Below are 17,900 nucleotides of genomic sequence, written 5' to 3' on the forward strand. Positions count from 1 at the left end.
TGGCGTTCTATGGTGTCACCCCCCTCCAATAACTGATAATTCTCCAAGAGGCTGGACACAGCCCTTGAAATTAAATTGGGAATGGCAGCAGTGAAGACCATTGCGACTGATGGTACCCATGGTGCTCTACAGTTGTGTCTTGCAGTATTGATCGCGTCCATTGGTGCCCACTGTGGTGACGGTGCCCGTAGAGCCAATTTCACTCTTGTGCACATCAACGATGGATCACATCAAGAGCACCAAATGACATTGCTCCCAGGGCTTCAATAGCACTTGACCATGTCTTGATTAGTTCGACAGTAAATAGTGCCACCCCTGGCGCCCACGGACATAGACAGCCCGATGGCACTGATAGATACCTCGGTGCCCAAAGACATCGATGGACTGGTGGCAACCAAGGATGCCAGGGGCACCTGCAGGCAGAGGCTTTGTATACCCCGACATGTCTTATCGGTGCCCAAAGAATAGATGACTGCCAGTGCCAAGGACAGTTCACCTCGGTTCACCTATCTGTTTGAGGGCATTGATGCTGCAAGTTCGATGGTATCCCTCACCAGTGTCTATGGCTGAAGATGACCTCTACAGAGGCTATTAGCACCAATGGTGCATGAATCCAGGCGGGGCCTACGCCCCCTGATCCCAGCGGCTCAAGTCCCTGAGGCAGTCTGTATTCATGGTGCCCAATAGCCATAGGCCAGTGATGGAACAGCAGGATGCCCCTCTGTCCCATCAGGACACTGCAAGGAGCCTGGAGGGGCACTGGACCACTGTGCCTGGATGCCTCAGCACTCTGGGGTGCCTTGAGTGGATGGCGATCTCCGAGCTCAATCAGTCAAAGGCCGAAACTCCTGTTGCCCGAGGGCTTCAGTGACACTCAAGGACTCTCAAAAGCCCCGGTGGTCGATGGCCTCTAGGATGACCAGGGCATTCAATGGCGATCACAGTGCTTCGTTATTGGTGCTTGACATAGTCAAGAGTAGCAATGAATACCATCGGTGGCCAACACACCTGATGGCCTCCGAGGCCGCCCCACACCTCGACGGCATCGAGGATGGCCACGCATGCACCTCAATGGGATCAAGGGCATCGACGGCCTCGAAAGACCAGGGGGCATCGATGGCACAGATGCATCAAGGGTGGCTCTGAAGGCATCGAAGTGGATCATAGTGCTTGATGGCAGTTCTGGTCCCCGACACTAGAGTCTCTGCCACATAGAGGTCCAAGGTGCTCAATGACTCCGGTGCAGTGAGAAGATGTCTAAAGCACAGAAGGCTTTAGACATCTTGGTGGTGCTCCAGCACTGATGGTGCTCCAGCACTGATGGCGTCCAGGGTGACCATGGCGCTCAATGTCAGTCCTGGTCCCCAACATGGTCCTGACACTGACGCATCAGATCAACGGTGCGCTGGTCACAGATGTGCACAGGCAACTGCTACTGCGAATGGAACCAAAGGTGCGGCAGCAAACTGCTTGCCCAGGCTCCTGCTCACCCTCTCTCAAGGAGACTGCACTGCCATCACAGGAAAACAGGAGAGGCTGTGTCATCCAGGGTTCCTTTGAATTTCGGGAGGATGAGCTCTCCCCTCCACAGGAATAGCGTGGTCCTCAATCTCTTCACTGTCTGAAATTCCATCGATGCCGATCAATCAGTGAAACAACATGTAACCCTTGCCCAGGTAGAACTCAGGCGAGTTCCCAGGCTCAGCGGCCTACATGGATCATACATGGACTGCATTCAATCAGTCCTGCCAGCACCTGACAAAGGGAATAAAACAGCGTAAGGAGATATTAAACTGCAGGTGCAGTATTTATTCAATAAGGGATAGTAATAGACTGCCAGACTGCACAGCAACTAAGGCCTGCCACGCGACTAGCTAACAGTGGAAAGAAGAGAAAAAGGAAAAGAAAATAAAACTACATAAGGTAAAGGAAAGAAAAACAGCTGAAGTCTAGAAAAAAATCACTTACAAAAACTTTGAGGAAAAAGCAAAGTGAATATCGTGACACATGGCTCCTGCAACAACTTGGCTCCATGAAAAAAAAACGACTGAGGGACTGTGCCTAGGGGGCAGGGGGATGCTCAGTAGGGCATGTTTGAAAGTTCTAGAATCTTTGATATCAAGGTTCTGGAGTGGGGCTCCTTCCAATGATGTTTCCCTTGTGTGAAGGCTACGTCCTGCTTGTCCTCTGAGACCTGAATCTAGTTGATGGAAAGCTTAATGGCAAGGTCATGATTTGGCTAGTGCAACTACTCTGTTTCGCCTGCCTTTTGGGGCAAATTTCTAGCCCTGGGGTGTGAGCTGAATACAAATCTCATTTGCGTCCTTCTCAATTCCATCCCCTTTACATGTTGACACTTATTCCAGCAAATCATATGCAGCTACTGGTAATCTAATCTTCATGCAACACACACTGGGAATGCTCAGTACAGGTGCTTCTTGCTCCTTAGAGAAAAAAAGCTAGCTTTTCACCTGCCTTCAACCATCCAGTCACATTTTCAATTCATACAGCATCCAGGCTTCCTTACTACTCTAATGTGTCTTAAAAAAACCCAAAAAAACAAACAAAAAAAATAATAAAGTATTCACATCAAAATAATAATGTAGTAGCTAGTAGAGATGTGAATCAGAACCGGAATTGGTTCGGATTCCGGTTCCGATTCACATGTGGTTTTTTTTCCATCGGGCCCGATCACGGTTTTGTTTATCGGCTGCGCCCGAGCCGATAAACAAAAAACCCACCCTGACCCTTTAAAACTAATACCTTAGCTTTCCCTACCCTCCCAAAAACCTTTTACAGGTACCTGGTGGTCCAGTGGGGGTCCCTGGAGCGATCTCCCGCTCCCGGGCCATCGGCTGCCATTAATCAAAATGGCGCCGATGGCCCTTTGCCCTTACCATGTGACAGGGTATCCGTGCCATTGGCCGGACCCTGTCACATGGTAGGAGCACTGGATGGCCCACACCATCTTGATGTCACCATGTGACAGGGGCTGACCATGTGACAGGGGCTGACCAATGGCACCGGTAGCCCCTGTGACATAGTAAGGGCAAAGGCTATTGGCACCATTTTGATTACTGGCAGCCAATGGCCCGAGTGCAGGAGATCGCTCCCGGACCCCCGCTGGACCACCAGGGGCTTTTGGCAAGTCTTGAGGGACCCTCCTGACCCCCACAAGACTTGCCAAAAGTCCAGCGGGGGTCCGGGAGCGACCTCCTGCACTCGGACTGTCGGCTGCCAGTATTCAAAATGCGCCGATAGCCTTTGCCCTTACTATGTCACAGGGGCTACCGGTTCCATTGGTCAGCCCCTGTCACATGGTAGGAGCACAAGATGGCGCCGGCCATCCAGTGCTCCTACCATGTGACAGGGTCCGGCCAATGGCACGGATACCCTGTCACATGGTAAGGGCAAAGGGCCATTGGCGCCATTTTGATTAGTGGCAGCCGATGGCCCGGGAGCGGGAGATCGCTCCAGGGACCCCCACTGGACCACCAGGTACCTGTAAAAAGTTTTTTGGGGGGGGGGGGGGGAAGCTAAGGGATTAGTTTTAAAGGGTTGGGGTGCGTTTAGGGGTTACTTTTTGTGTGCCGTTTTTCCCGCCCTCCCCCAAAATGATAAGAGTACCCCCACGATCAATATCATGGGGTTTTCCTATCGTTTTGGGGGAGCCCCCGATTTCTGACGATTTTGAAAATATCGTCCGATATTTTCAATCGTCCGAAGCCCGATTCACATCCCTAGTAGCTAGATTAGTAAATTGCATAAAGAAACCAAAGAACCAGAGACTGTGTGATGCCTTATATAATGCAAATCTTTCCATAATTTATTACCTTTGACCTTTCAGAAGATGTTGCTGCTATTCAATTTCAGACATACTGCAATATTTCTATATGGAGGTCCATTTTCTCATAAAAGACATTCTGCATTATTATATCATAGGCTTAACACCACCTTATGATAGCAGGTATCAGTTCTAAACATTCACTAATCTCCCACTGAAATGGAATACCACATGAGACTCTAAAGTATTCAATTAGAACATGTATTAAACTGCAATATTTCTAAAGAAAGAATGAAAATAAGACATGGATAATCAATACCTTGGTGCAGTCAGCAAAACCATTCAAACAGTGGCAGGTATTGCATTCTTGATCCCATCTGCTGCCGTGAGGAAACTGTATTCCTTTAAGCCAACACGATTTTCCAAAACCAATCACTTAGAAGAGGGAAGGGGAATGAAAACACCATAAGAACTTTTAAGTTCCAGAACTTATCAGACCAAAGAAATCCTAATTAGCATCATATAGGAATATACAGAAAAGCAAACAAATGTAGGTAAACCATGTACATATGCAACAGGTTTAAAGATAAATAATAAAAACCCATTCAAATAAAATTTTAGGCTTTCAAAAATACCTTCTTGGCATCTAGGTCCAGCTCTTCCAAGTGGACAGGTGCACCTGTATCCATTTATTTCATCTATACAAGTGGCACCATATGCACAAGGGGAGGACTGACATTCATCAAGATCTAGAAAACAGAATCAACAAAACGGATCAATTTGTGGTGTTTCAATGTGCTTAATTATGAGCAACTGCTATTAAGATTTGCCACATTTTCAACAGAGATATGTAAATGTAATCTCTCCTAATCATGCAGCAGCAAAAACGATTATAGCAGTTTGACCCTTGAAGCATTTCTCCATGAATATAGTTACTCTGTAAATGCATATCAAATACAATTTATTCTCCACTTTACAACCTATAAACTCTGGTATATGATTAAAATAATATTCCGATACCCTGTAGGAGTAAACAGATTGAGAAGTGATCCAAGAAAGCTTGAGGAATGGTCTAATGTTTGACAGTTAAGATTCAATGCAAAAAATGATGCAGGGTCATGCATTTCTGGTGAGGAAATCCAAGGAAGCAGTACACAGTGAGTTTGCGTGGAAAAAAGAAGACTGAAGGGGGGACCCCTGCTGGCTGCAGATTTAGTGCCATGCCCAGTAGGTGCCAGTCAAAGTTCTAGAAACTTTGACAAAAGTGTTCCGTGATTGGGCTCCATCCTGTGATGTCACCCATATGTGAGGACTACCATCCTGCTTGTCCTGTGAGAAATTTACATACTCTGCATTCACTATTTGCAAACAAGTATATTCATTGAGGACATTCAGAAAAACAGATCTATTTGTGGCACTGAAGGACTAGAGTTGCCTAGTAACACAGTAAATGACAGCAGGTATAGACCGACATGGCCCATCCAATCTGCCGTGTTAAGATTCATGCTTTTGACAGAAATGTACTGTATAAAAAATTCCCAAATGCAACACAATACCAACTCACCCCCCCCCCCCCCTTTGTGTCTTTTACCCAATCCCTCAATCCTCTTCTTATATCTGTCCCAAACATGGCCAAAATCCAGGGTGTTGGCCTACCCCACTCTAGAGGAAACAGATGGGGAAATGAGAAACATTTAAATAATTCAAAAGGTATAAACTAGGCATAAAGAGCAAACTTTTTTTCAGAGGAAACCACACTCTATAACAAGAGATCATGGTATGACGCTCCAAGAGGATATACTCAGGAGCACCATTTGAAAATATTTCTTCAGAGAATGTGTGGTGAATGCCTGGAATGGACTCCCAGAGGAGATGGAGGAAGCAAAAATGCTATTTTTGTTTTAATAAAAACATGGGACAAGCACAGACTATCCCCACTGATAAAGAGAAAGGCATGAAAGCATTGAGGAAATTGCATGTTGAGGCAGGTTATGGGAACCACATGCACTGCTGCCACCATGTATCCCAGGATAACTACGACTTCTCAGGCCAGGATTTGATCCTGCTGTAGTAGGGCCTGGATCAAAGCTTGGAGACAAAATGCCCACTCTAACAAAAAGAAAAAAACCCTCTCCTCTCTAGGGAGTATGTCCATGCTCCGATTAACTTGATTCTTTGGGTAGGAACAAGGTTTGACTTGGCCCCATCACCAACTAGCCATCCAGGTAAGGAAAGAAATTACCTTGCTAAATAGGTATGTCACTGCTACCACTAGGCATTTTAAGAAGATGTTTGGGGCCACTGAAAGCCCGAAAGGGAGATCTTTGTTTTGGTAACAAGAGGAATCCATCACAAAACAGAGGTATTTCCAATAAGAGTGATGAATGGGCATGTGAGCATATGCACCTATCAAGATCTAGGGCACACTTCCAGTCCCCCGCTTGAATAAAGGGCAGGAAAGGTGTGGAGGGAGCTCATTTTGAATTTTTCCAGTAATAGGCTCTCATTCAGTTTTCATAAATCCAGGATGGGTCTCAATCCCCCTGATTTTGGGGATAAGGAAGCAGTGAGAGTAGAACCTCCTTCCAAGTTCCTTGGGAGGTACCAGTTCTATCACCTATTGCCAAGAAGCAATTCCACCTCAAAACTGAGCTGGTTCAAGTGAGCTAGATATGGATTGAAGGCCGAACAATGATGTAGCACTGGGGGACGAGAAGCACAAATGGTTACCAGACTCCACAATTTTGAGGATCCAGTGGTCCCTGGTAATCTATCGCCACTCTTCCAGGAAAAGGTGAATCTTACACTCTACCTGAGGGTTTGAGGCCTGAGGGTTGAGTTTCATTAAAAACTAGGCCCAGGCTTGGGCAGGGCTTGCTGCAACATCTTTGGCTTACGCTTCTTGTGCAGATGTCCATATGATGAAAGCTGCTGTTGTGGAAGCACAAGTTGTGCAAGGTATCACTGAAATTGGCAGAAAGGGCATCTCAGGAAGAAGAATCATTTAAGCAAAGTAAGGATACCTAGAATACAGTTGTTCAGATCCTGTCAAGAGACCCTGGACGGCAGCATGCTGCTCCTTAATCTGGGCAGCTGTTTCCAAAAAGTTATCCCCTGAACAGGGAAAAAAAAAAAAAAAAAAAAAAATCAGGCAACTTATGAACATCCACATGCAAGCTGCTGGCTCTCAACCAAGGCATCCAGCATGATGGCCACTGTAGAAGATCTCGCTGTAGTATCAAATGATTCATATTCTGAGCAGAGATGACTACATTCGCACTCCTCTAGGTCCATAAGAGGTCGCTGATATTCTCATGATCTTTAAGATCATGAGAGGTCTTGAACGAGTAGATGTGACTCGGTTATTTACACTTTTGAATAATAGAAGGACTAGGGGGCATTCCATGAAGTTAGCAAGTAGCACATTTAAGACTAATCGGAGATGGTTTCAAAAAAGGTTTGGATAAGTTCTTGGAAGAGAAGTCCATTAATTGCTATTAATCAAGTTTACTTAGGGAATAACCACTGCTATTAATTGCATCAGTAGCATTGGATCTTCTTGGTGTTTGGGTAATTGCCAGGTTCTTGTGGCCTGGTTTGGCCTCTGTTGGAAACAGGATGCTGGGCTTGATGGACCCTTGGTCTGACCCAGCATGGCAATTTCTTATCTTCTTATGTTCCCATTCTCCATTTTGCAATTACCAGGGTTTCAGCTTGTTGATACAATTGTGTAAGTATTGCATCATGAAGGTGGGGCCGCAATCTGGGCATTGAGCATTAAGCACTAGAAGACCTTTTTCTCCTAAATTATCCAACTGTTCAGAATCCATACCCAGTGATGTGCTGGAGAAAATTCTAGTCTTCTTAACTTGTTTTAATGCTGATTCCACTACTGGTGATTGATGCAGTAGTTGTACCCCAAACCCTAGGGGTTTATCTGTACTTTATTTCAGATCCAGTTTCCGGCTATTGGGGAACAGAATGCCAGATTCTCCCACATTCTCATTTGCAAATACCATAGGATCCATGAATCGAGACTGCTGCAGGCTCAGGTGGAGTTTCCAAAATCCAGAGGAGTCCAAAGAACATGGTGCAGGAATCCTTGCTCATATGGACTGATTCCTTCTACCTTACTCCAAATTCTTGAACAAGCTGGATATGAAAGGTCTTTCGTTGCAAATAATGCCCCAGCGAATCAGGTAAGAGATCTGAGGGAATCCCTGTAGACCCTTCCCCTAGAACTCCAATGATGAAGGCGATCAGAGTGGGGTCCTCTGTCTCAGAGGAGAATACTTTCAGGGTATGCTCCAGATGCTGATGTTCCATGCCTCCACCTCACACTGGCTAGATTTCTCCGCAGAAAGGTGGTTGGGGGCTAGATCCTGCCAATGGGTCTTCTGATGGGAGCTCTTACTCATGGAAATTAAAGGGACTCTCCCCTTGAGTGAACAAATCCATTACTCTAGACAGGAGAGGTTAAATAGTGCCCTCAGGGTCACATGCTGCCAGTGAGGCAAATAAAGTTTTCACCAATTCTGTCATCTACCTATGGGCTGCTTGTGTCCTCTGACCAGGAGATAAATATACAAGTACATAAGATTTGCAATATTGGGTCAGACCAAAGGTTCATCAAGCCCAGTATCCTGTTTCCAACAGTAGCCAATCCAAGTCACAAGTACCTGGCAGAATCTCAAGGGGTAGAAGGGGGAAGAGATCCTTTTCTGAGACCAGTATACAGCTTTTCGAGAAGCTCCTAATGGACTCCAAAAAGGAATCCCTTCCTGGGTTAATTGAACTGGTGAATGCATGGAGACCAGAGGAACCACAGAGTATATCTGATCTGATGTTCCAAATTAAGCCCTCGCTCAAGGAGACAGGAGAGAGATAATTGTTCCCATCTTGAATGTGTTGAGTACACCAATGGGGCTGGGGACCGGTACTCTGATTACATCAGGACATGAAGCATCAATGGATCTGAAGCCACATGTGTCAGTGGAGCAAATGAGTCAATGGAGAAAATAGGGTCAAAGGCCCTGTATGTCAATGGCACCAATTGCATTGATGATGCCAAGAACCTGTGGGGCAAACTGCATTGGGTGAATCAATGGGATTTATCCTGACCTCAACTTCAATGCTGCCAATTGCACTGCAAGCTCTGACAAGTCACTTTTTTTATGCACTGACATAAGGGGGGCTCAAAGACCCTTGGTCGAGGTGCTTTCATGTCTTGCTCCACCTTGTTGGAACGGTGGAGCCAGAACTGGTGATGCACAAGGGGGAGCCTTTGTTGAGGAGCTCCTTCTCAACTCAGCAAGGCAGGAACCCATGGAAGCCCCGCTCTGAGAAGAGGAACAACTCTGGCTTTTCACCGATGTTGATGTTATTCCATCTTATACGCTGTTCCTCTTGGACTTTTCAGATATCTGGCCAGTCATAGCCATTTGTTACAAATATCTGGGGCCAGACCACAATGCAGCTAATATTGTGGCTGTGATGGACATCTTTTGGCCAGATATGCAATGCTTGAAGGCACTGAAAGTGGCCTTCTTGGAGCCAGACATGCCCTCCTGAATTCTTTATCTTTTTTTTTTCTTATTTTTGGATAGCACCGGAAAGAACTGTTGAGAGGTTGCTGAGGCAGCAAGGCAATTTGAAGTAAGTTAAAGACAAAAATAAAACTATCAAAAGTCCATTTGGCACCATCGGAGGATGCTACTCAAGTGTCATGACTAATTTAGTCCTGTTTGTCAACTGAGAAATAGGAATTCCTCATGATGATATAGTCCTAAATCGCAAAGGTAAATGCTGACAGTTTTCAATCCCTATTCAGAAAGGCTTAAAAAAAAAAGATACTACAAAACTAAACCTCAATTCCCTGTCCTAAAACATCATCAACTATCAACTATTTCGAGAGAATTCTTCGATGTGTTGTGATGTGTGGTAGCTCTATGTATGTAATAACCACTAAATGGCTATACCCTTTTATAGCATACCATCTTTATTCTCAAAAGTGAAAAGGTTTTTTTTACATTTTTTTGTTCATGTCCATTATCTTATATTATATTTTCTTCAATTTTTTTATATTGTATTTAATTATCAAATCACGCCTTTATCTTGGCCCTTTATTTCACTGCATTTACTCTCCCTAACGGTCAACTCGACTCACATATGTTGTAAGTGCCTATTAAATCTGTACTTATCTTCTTCACCACTGTGGGCCAGGGCCCACCCGATTACTGTTGTCTTCCTACATGAGTTGAGGCCGTCTGCCCAACATCGGCCGAGTTTTGACATCAATTGTCTACTTCAGGGACTCTGGAGAGCACTGCATAAGACATAACATTTACTACTTAATTTTTTTTCCCACTATCCCATTTACAAACATTTCTATTATCTACTTAATTACATTTAAAAAATTGTGTGGTTCTCAATTTCCTTCATCTACCAACACATCTATAATTCTTTTTACTCACTTATTCACATTCAAAAGAATTTTCCTGTGTGACGCCTTCAAACATGTTGAATGGCACATCTATCACGCATTCAAGTTTTTAACCTTCCCTGGGCCAATCCCCATAATCTCATCCAGAACGAGGCTACGATATGTCATGAGTGCACCATTCAGATCTCATTTCCGTCTGGATTAGAAAGATTGTTTTTAGTCTGACTTGCACAATGGAGGACCTGATCAGTTCTCAGCCACGTCCGTACTCGATATATTACTGATGTACTGTCTATCTCAAATTGCAGGAGGACTGGCCTGATCGGGACATTGCGATCTCAGTTGCATCCTTAATACTGCTTGTTGCTTTCAACTACTTCATTATAAGGACCTGATCAGTTCTCAGCCACATCCATGCTCATAGGAGTACTGGCATACGATCTATCAGTCTCAAATAGTAGATGAATGGACCTGATTGAAACAACTAGGTCTCAGTTACGTCTTTTGTGGTGCCAACTCCATTATTGTATAGCATATATGATGTTATCGATGACCTTACAGCCTGTCAATTTGAAATCACAAGTGAACAGATCTGATTAAGACAACTAGGTCTCTATTGTGTCCTTAATGTTGCTCATAGCCTCCGCTACCTCCCTTGTGTGGGCTGGATGCTGCATGACTATCTTTGTGCATCAACTTCAAAATTGCCTCTTCTGCCCTTTTGTGAGGCCTTTAATATCTAACTGATGCTGCTGCAGACTGGTCTAAAACACTGACCAGTCTATTTCTCGATTCAAGCCATGGAGGGACATTGTATTCCATGAATAAATGAAACGTTGTTCCATCTGTCTCAAATGCAGGTTGAGATCTCCACCCTGTGGAAGATCAATTAATTGAAAAAGAGCTGCTGTGAAATCCTGAGCTCGATGTCCAGCTTCCCCCGCTGATGCTCTACCAGGGGAGACCCTTTCTTTTGATTTCTGATGTGACTCAGGTGTTCCTGTAGTCGCACTTTAAATTTCTAGGTAGTTTTCCCTATATATATTTTGAAGCAGGGACACCAGAGCGCATATACAATATTGGTGGAATCACATGAAAAATGTTGGTGAAAAATAAAGGGCTGGCATCCTGAAATCTCTAGAGATATACCCAGGTGCATTTGTGAGTACACATTGCACTGGCCACACCTAAAGTGGCCTGGTGTGGCCTTGTTCATCTGTACTGTTGGTGCTATTAAATTGGAATGGAACACAAAATCGCGCAGATTACTGGCTTTTCTGAAAGCAAGGCCTCACGCAGGGGCAGAAGAGGCAATTTTGAAGTTGATGCACAAAGATAGTCAAGCAGCATCCAGCCCATACAAGGGAGGTACTGGAGGCTATGAGCAACATTAAGGACGCAATAGAGACCGAGTTGTCTCAATCAGGTCTGTTCACTTGCAATTTCAAATTGACAGGCTGTAAGGTCATCGATAACATCATATATGCTATATAATGATGGAGTTGGCACCACAAAAGACGTAACTGAGACCTAGTTGTTTCAATCAGGTCCGCTCATCTACTATTTGAGACTGATAGATCGTAAGTCAGTATTCCTTTGAGCATGGACGAAGCTGAAACATGATCAGGTCCTCCATTGTGCAAGTCAGGCTAAAAACAATCTTTCTAATACGGATGGAAATGAGAACTGAATGGTGCACACAACATGACATTTCATAGCCTCGTTCTGGATGAGATTACGGGGATTGGCCCAGGGAAATTTAAAAACTTGAATGCACAATAGAGACGCCATTCGACATTTAAGGCGTCACATGAGAAAATTCTTTTGAATGAGAATAAGTGAGTAAAAAGAATTATAGATGTGTTGGCAGAAGGAGGAAATTGAGAACCACACAAAAAAATGTTTTAATGTAATTAAGTAGATAATAGAAATGCATGTAAATGGGATAGTGGGAGAAAGTAAATGAGTAGTAAATGTTATGTCTTGTGCAGTGCTCTCCAGAGTCCCTGAAGCAGACAGTTGATGTCGAAATACGGCCGATGTTGGGCAGGTGGCCCCGACTCACGTAGGAAGACGACAGTAAATCGGGTGGGCCCTGGCCCACAGTGTTGAAGATAAGTACAGATTTAATAGGCACTTACAACGTATGAGAGTCGGGTTGACCGTTAGGGAGAGTAAATGCAGTGAAATAAAGGGCCAAGATAAAGGCATGAGTTGATAAATACAATATAAAAAATTGAAAAAAGTATAATATAATGGACATGAACAAAAAAAATTTAAAAAAAAAAGTTCACTTTTGAGAATAAAAGACGGTATGCTATAAAAGGGTATAGCCATTCAGTGGTTATTACATACATAGAGCTACCGCACATCACAATCCATCGAAGAATTCCCCCGAAATAGTTGATGATATTAAAAAGATACTAAGCAGATGGGAAACAGGACTCTGAAAGGTGTCCTGATGGACATGTATGCAATAGATGGAAACTTTTTTCCATTTAAGTTATAAGATTTTCTAGTGGAATATTCTCAATGCTAGAATGGAAGTGAGGAAAATCAGGGTTAATTCATTAGATGAGACTAGCTGACTTTCAATAACCAGGCAGTCCGAGTCAAAGACTGAAGGTTCGGATGGAGATTTCCTGTTGTCCTGAGTGATCAGGAATGGGAATATTTTCAGTTTTATTGGTGGTTTAACAGCTATGCTTTGAAGCCATGGAAACCAAAATTTGACATGGCCATAAGGAGGTTATCAAAATCATTAGATCCTTTCCGTCTAAATTTTTGAATCGTCTTGGATATGAGAGGAATTGGGGGAAATGAATAAAGTGGACCTTGATACCATTGAATTGAAAAAGCACCCATTGCTAGTCTGTTCCTTGCTGGTCTTTTGGAAAAGTTGGTAGGAGTTTTATTATTGAATGGGGCTGCAAAGAGATCTATTTGTGGAGTTTCCCAGATTTGAAACAGTTATTTGGTTATACACCAGTGCAATGTCCATTCTAGTGGTTGTAGCTGGCGACAATGTGTTGGCTATCTGATTTTGGTTTTCAGAAGACAGACATCTATGTTTTGAGAAATGTCCATTTGCATATTTTGCAGATCTCTTGATAAAAACCTGAGAGAAATTATACTTGTTTGTTGATGTGATATATCACTACTTGGTCGTGTCTAAATCAACACAACTTTCCCTTTTAACCAGAGACTGAACGCTAAGCATTGAAGATTGCACCACATAAGCCAATTAGAGTTGAGAGCAATCTTTTCTGTGAGGCCAAGTCTCTGACAAAAAAGGTTATATAGATAGACTCCTATCCTTGATTGGAGGTATCTGTGGTTATCATAAGTTGAAGATTATGTGGTGAAAAACACTGATCTTTCAGATCTGAAAGATTTATTAACCAGATAGAGATTGGATGAGGGTGTTAAGAGATATGTAACCGCCTCACTCAAGCCCCTCCTCAAGAAACACAACCTAGACCCTAATGTACTAGCTAATTTCAGACCCATCTCTAACCTCCCATTCGTTGCCAAACTAACGGAGAAACTGGTAAACACCCAACTTTCTGAATATCTAGAAGACCACAAGATCCTATACCCCTCGCAATATGGTTTCCGCAAATCACGCAACACGGAAACCCTCCTCATTTTACTTACAGCCCATATTATTATGGGGTTAGACAAAGGACACTCCTTCTTATTAGTCCTGTTAGACATCTCAACGGCATTTGACACCGTCAACCACACCATCCTGCTGGATCGCCTAGCAGATATCGGCATCTCCGGATCTGCCCACAACTGGTTCAAGTCCTTCCTCAGCAATAGGACTTTCAAAGTCAAAATCAACAATAAAGAGTCACCCCTAACAAAATCAACTCTTGGAGTACCATAAGGTTCTTCCTTATCTCCAACCCTCTTTAACATTTACCTCCTCCCCCTCTGCCAACTGTTAACAGATCTCAACCTAATTCATTATCTGTACGCAGACAACTTGCAGATTCTAATCCCTATAACAGAATCAATCTCAAAAGCGCTCACCCATTGGAACAACTGCCTTCTATCCATCACTAATCTACTCAACAGCCTAAACCTGGTTCTCAACGCCTCCAAGACAGAGCTGCTCCACATCTCCTCAAATGAAAACAATATCGCCCCTCCATCAACACACATTTCTCACATTACCTGTAAGCAGGTTAGAGACCTTGGGGTAATATTAGACAATCGTCTAAACCTAAAGAAAATGGTCAATACAACCTCCAAAGACTGTTTCTACAGATTACAGGTTCTAAAACGACTTAAACCACTCTTATTCTTCCATGACTTCAGAACAGTCCTCCAAGCGCTACTTTTCGCCAAAATAGACTACTGCAGTGCCCTTTTTCCTAGGCCTCCCCAAATCCACTACCAAACCACTGCAGATGATTCAAAATGCGGCAGCGAGGCTGCTGACCAGTACCAGCCGCGGCGATCACATCTCACCCATCCTCAGGAACCTACATTGGTTATCAGTTAATTTCAGAATTCTATACAAGTCAATCACCTTAATTCACAAAACCATCCATCATCATCTGCAACTCGACCTGGAAATCCCATTCAAACTCCACTCCTCTAACAGAGGAACTAGGGATATTCTCAAAGGCACTCTGAAATTTCCCCCCACTAAAGCCTCATGCCTCTCTACAACCAAAGACAGAGCTTTTTCGATAGCTGGCCCATCTATCTGGAATAGCATCCCATCAAATCTCAGACTGGAGCCTTGCCTTTTAACTTTTAGAAAAAGACTTAAAACCTGGCTCTTTCACCAAGCCTTCGCCGATCCACCAGACAATCACTAGATGCCCTTCACTCCTACCCAATCTGGCATTTATACTCACGAATGGACTCTGATTCCTCCAGGTTAAAGCACCTATTAAGCTTTTAACCTGTACGCTCTATGGTTACACTTTATATTTTTCCTGCCTTATCTTCTTTCCAGCTTGTTGCAAGCTTCCAAGTTTCTCTTTCCCTGTTGATTGTAACTTTGACTTATTCGTACCTATTGTTTATCTTTGTTTACTTGAATTGTTTACTCCAGTTATACCCTTGTTAAATGTAAACAGATCCGATATGGTTATTTACTATGAAGGTCGGTATAAAAAACTGTTAAATAAATAAATAAATAAATGTATCTTGTGCAATAGCAGTTGTAGATGCTGTAACTTTAAATGCCACTGAGCTTCTCTCATGAAGTGATGGGCAAATGGTATAACCTGAACTGTGCTGCCATATGGCCTAGCATTTTCATGAAGCATGTCAACACTTGTTTGGAAAGTGTTAGGACTATTTTGGTTATATTAAATTCTGTGAAGGATAAATCCCTTTTCCTGTGTAGTATCCATGCAAGCCTCTATGAAATCTAGTATGAAGTTTGGTGCAGCACAACACATTAGCAATCAAAGCTTTCCATTTACAGTGCTTCAAATATTCAGCATTTCACATAGCCTTTCATAATCACAAACATTTAACACTCTTAACTTTCCAGGGCTGTTTCCCCCCCTCTGTACTCACGGTTACTGTTTTCCTTTCAGTTCCGAGGCCATTCCCCTGTTCCCCACAGAGCCTACATTATATCCTTCACTGGGAGAGACCCAGTATCCATAATGCTCTGTCTTAAGGTGGACAGAGACCAGACTGCTGGGACTGGTCGTTTATAGAGTTCTGAGAGCTTTTTATGTAAGCTCCTTCACATATCTCCCAGGTCAGTCTTACCAAACTGAGAATCTACTCCTATCAATGCAGTGTCCCGCTGTAGGAAACTGCTATATATTTTTGCCCTAATCTGGGGCTTCCTCTTTCCTTCTTTAACCCTTACCAGTTTTGGGTTATGAGATCCTAAAATAGGAATGCCTTACTCTTTAACCCATGGGAACTCACTTCAACTGGGGTCCTTTCACCTTTTCCCAAGGTACTCTTCCTCCACCCTTTTGGGATCTCAGCTGAGGGTTCCTTGTATAACCCCATTTTCTCTTTTACCAAAATCAAATTTTTCTCTTCTTTCTCTGAACCACCTCCTTGGTTAGTCCCAGAGTCCCACTCTTTATAATATCCAGTTCATTAGCCTCATCTTTGGCTTTCTCCACCTCCTCCACTTTCTGACTGTTAGTGGCCCAATGCTCCAGAATACATCTGACTCCTTTTTAGCCAGTTGGACCATCCTGGCTCAAGAAGGCTACCTCCGCTTCAGCGCATTCTTTGACTTTTTTCTCTGGCTTAAGACCTTCAACTCCCTGTTTGGCATAGTCCATGGGGAGTGGATTAGCCATGATAAGATACTGCTGCTGCTTACTAAGGTACTGCTGCTGCTTTCCAGCTTGCAGTGATGCTTTTGCCTCTTGGATTTTCACCATCTCTTCCCCTAGCTCAGGCTCCTTCTCAGCTCGTTGGGTACATCAGTGCTAGGAGGCTCCATCTGCATCAGTACATTCCTCATCTCTCTCATTTAGTGCATGTGCTGCTAACTCTTGTAATTTATTCTTTACAATGGTGACACTCTGGTGAGTGGCACCCCTCACTCTCCCCTTGTGCCATCTGACACAATATTATCTCAGCCACCAGCTGCAGCCATTCATCTCTCTACGTGGCCTGTACTTTGGGGGAATAGACTCTCTGGCTCCTCTACCGTAGCTGGCTTTCCGATTATCTCTTCAGCCTTTCCCTTAGTTCTTATGGTCTTGTTAGGCTGCTCCAAAGCTTCTGCTTTTAGGTTATCTTCACATTGAAACTGCTCATTTTCTTGAGTCTGTTTTTTTCTGGCCGACTAGTACAGAGGAACCTCATGGATGTTCCAACTTTTGCATGGGCTTGCTTTCAATCTGCCCAGCTGGCTCTATCAGGCCAAACCTGGCTCCAGCCCCTTGTATTTCCTCACTTTTAAAAAGCTTTTCAAGGAGGCTCATTTCTGAAAGGCCCAATCATGAGCTCCTTGGCCCATAAGCCCCAGTTATTGTTGGTGTCTTCAGTGGATTTTCATATTCTTGACTTGCCCTCCTGTGAGCCTATTCCTGCATCTCTACCATCTGCTCCAACCAATACTGCCATTGGTGCTTTGCCAGGCCTCCCTGTAGCATCATCCTCAGGCCCCTTGCTGGAACAGTCCTGGTTAGCCTCAGGCATCAGTGGCTCCTTCAGTGCTTTGACAGGCTTCTCAGTAGCACTATAAGAAAATTATTCCTTACCTGCTAATTTTCGTTCCTATAGTACCATGGATCATTCCAGACGGTGGGTTATGTTCCCTGTCCAGCAGATGGAGTTAGAACCAAAAATTCCCAGGGGAGGACCTATATAGCCACGCCTCCCTTGCCTCAATCCTCAGTAACTGGACTAGCAAAGCCAAGACGAGAAGAGACAGAACCAGAGGGATCAATTAATCTCAAAAATATAGAGAAAAAAACAGCTGTAAGTGACAGCAAGTAACTTGTACTCAAAAAACTGTAACTGAGAACTTGCAAACAGCACTGTGTTCAAAGACACAGCTCGCAATAACTAGAGATACAGAGTGAAAATATTGTGAAGACAGGAAAGCAGGGATGGCCCACAAAGAACCCCCAAAACCAGGGAGGGGTCTGGAATGATCCATGGTACTACAGGAACGAAAATTAGCAGGTAAGGAATAATTTTCTTTTCCCTGTACGTACC

At 43.8% G+C, this 17,900-nt stretch overlaps 1 protein-coding gene across 1 annotated transcript in view; it reads right to left on the reverse strand.

The window, feature by feature from the left end:
- The window catches only part of JAG2 (jagged canonical Notch ligand 2), a 481,367-nt gene that overhangs the window by 45,193 nt on the left and 418,274 nt on the right, over positions 1–17,900 (reverse strand). The window contains 2 exon segments of the mRNA XM_029598095.1: positions 4,104–4,219; positions 4,420–4,533. Of these exon segments, the coding sequence (XP_029453955.1) occupies positions 4,104–4,219; positions 4,420–4,533 (230 nt within the window).

The sequence above is a fragment of the Rhinatrema bivittatum genome, chromosome 4 (assembly GCF_901001135.1).
Source record: "Rhinatrema bivittatum chromosome 4, aRhiBiv1.1, whole genome shotgun sequence".
NCBI lineage: Eukaryota > Metazoa > Chordata > Amphibia > Gymnophiona > Rhinatrematidae > Rhinatrema > Rhinatrema bivittatum.